Source organism: Triticum urartu, chromosome 7A (assembly GCF_056163025.1).
Source record: "Triticum urartu cultivar PI428250 chromosome 7A, HENAU_Tu73, whole genome shotgun sequence".
In the NCBI taxonomy this organism is placed as follows: Eukaryota; Viridiplantae; Streptophyta; class Magnoliopsida; order Poales; family Poaceae; genus Triticum; species Triticum urartu.
Window position 1 is genome coordinate 729,972,461 of NC_141879.1, and position 1,439 is coordinate 729,973,899.

General features: G+C 46.1%; 1 protein-coding gene across 1 annotated transcript; it reads right to left on the reverse strand.

The window, feature by feature from the left end:
* Positions 1-270: 270 nt before the first annotated feature.
* Positions 271-1,107, reverse strand: LOC147962347 (uncharacterized). The gene has a single exon (XM_087534159.1). It carries the CDS (start codon positions 1,105-1,107, stop codon positions 271-273), a length of 837 nt encoding a protein of 278 aa, XP_087390285.1.
* Between the last annotated feature and the right edge of the window lie 332 nt (positions 1,108-1,439).

The window sequence follows — 1,439 nt, forward strand, 5'->3', positions numbered from 1 at the left end:
GCCAATGATACTTACTAGGCCTCTCGCGCTGGCACCACCGAGTCTTCAGACGCACCTCAAATGCAGCACCACCATATTGTCTACCGTCTCATGTTGTGCCACCTAGCTCATCAATTTGATAGATCATTTCAATTCTGTCGAATATGGTAACTTGTTGTCGTGAAGACTTGCTTGCTTGTAACTGCAACCATTCATCAACCTTTTCCGGATAATCCTTTTTTTTCACCTATCCATTTTGCAGTGTCTTCGGAATGCCTCTGAAAGTACTCATTAAGCTTGAAGAATGTGTACTACACTATTGCAGTCACCGGCAATGCACGAGCACCCTTTAGCACATTGTTGAAAAATTCTACCAGATTGCTTGTCATATCGCCTACCACCATCGTCATGAGCGCATGCCCACTTGTGTTTCTCGCTTAAATTCCTAGTTAAGAACTCTTTTCCCCCTTCGTTCACCGCTGCAAAGAGTTTGTTGTACCGAGCATCGAAACCTTGGGTGGTGAAGGCCACACATACATGGGTAAGGTCTTTGCTGAGCTCCTTGCTCTTACATGCCCGGTAAAAGTTGGCCACGAAATGCCTCATGCACCATATGTGGTGAAGCTTTGGAAATCCTGGAATAACAATGTCCATTGCCTTGAGTATGCCATGGTGCCGGTCCGATATGATGCATACCTCCCTAGCCCCAATCACGTTGTGCCTAACATGACCCATGAACCACTCCCAGTTGTCTTGGTGCTTGGAAGGCACCAAAGCAAATGCACACAGCAACACGTTGTCGTTTGATGAGTGTGCCATTGCTACCATTAGTGTGCCCTTGTATCTACCGGTCAAGAACGTGCCATCTATAGACAAGACCGGACGACAATGCTGAAACGCCTCCACACATTGTCCGTAACTCCAGAAGGCACAGTGGAACACTCCCTCGTGATCCTCGACCACATGAAACATGCCCGGATTCTTATGTGCAATCGCAGCCAACAACCTTGGGAGCTGGTTGTATGCTTCTTCATAACCACCATACAACATCCTAATATCATTTTCCTTTGCCTTCCATGCCTTCCCATACTTGACTTCATAACCAAATTGTTTTTTCACCGTCCGCATTAGAAACCTCACTTTCACAGTGGGATCAAAGCCTATGTCTTTCATCCATTTGTATCCGAGATACTCAGATGTGAGTTGACGGTGTGTCGTTCGAAGTCGTTTAGATGGCGGTTTGCACCTATGAGTGGCAACACAACTTCTTAACACCCATTCTTCGGTTTATTTAAGCTTTCTTGCATGAACCTTCCATGGGCATCCTTCATGCTCACACTTCACGGTGTAACGGAACTTCATGTCGGAGTGCTCAACATAAATTGGCCTATGGTTCCGAATGGCATAGTCAGCCAACCAAAACTTCAGCATAGGCAAGCTCAGAAACTTCACTCCTTTGT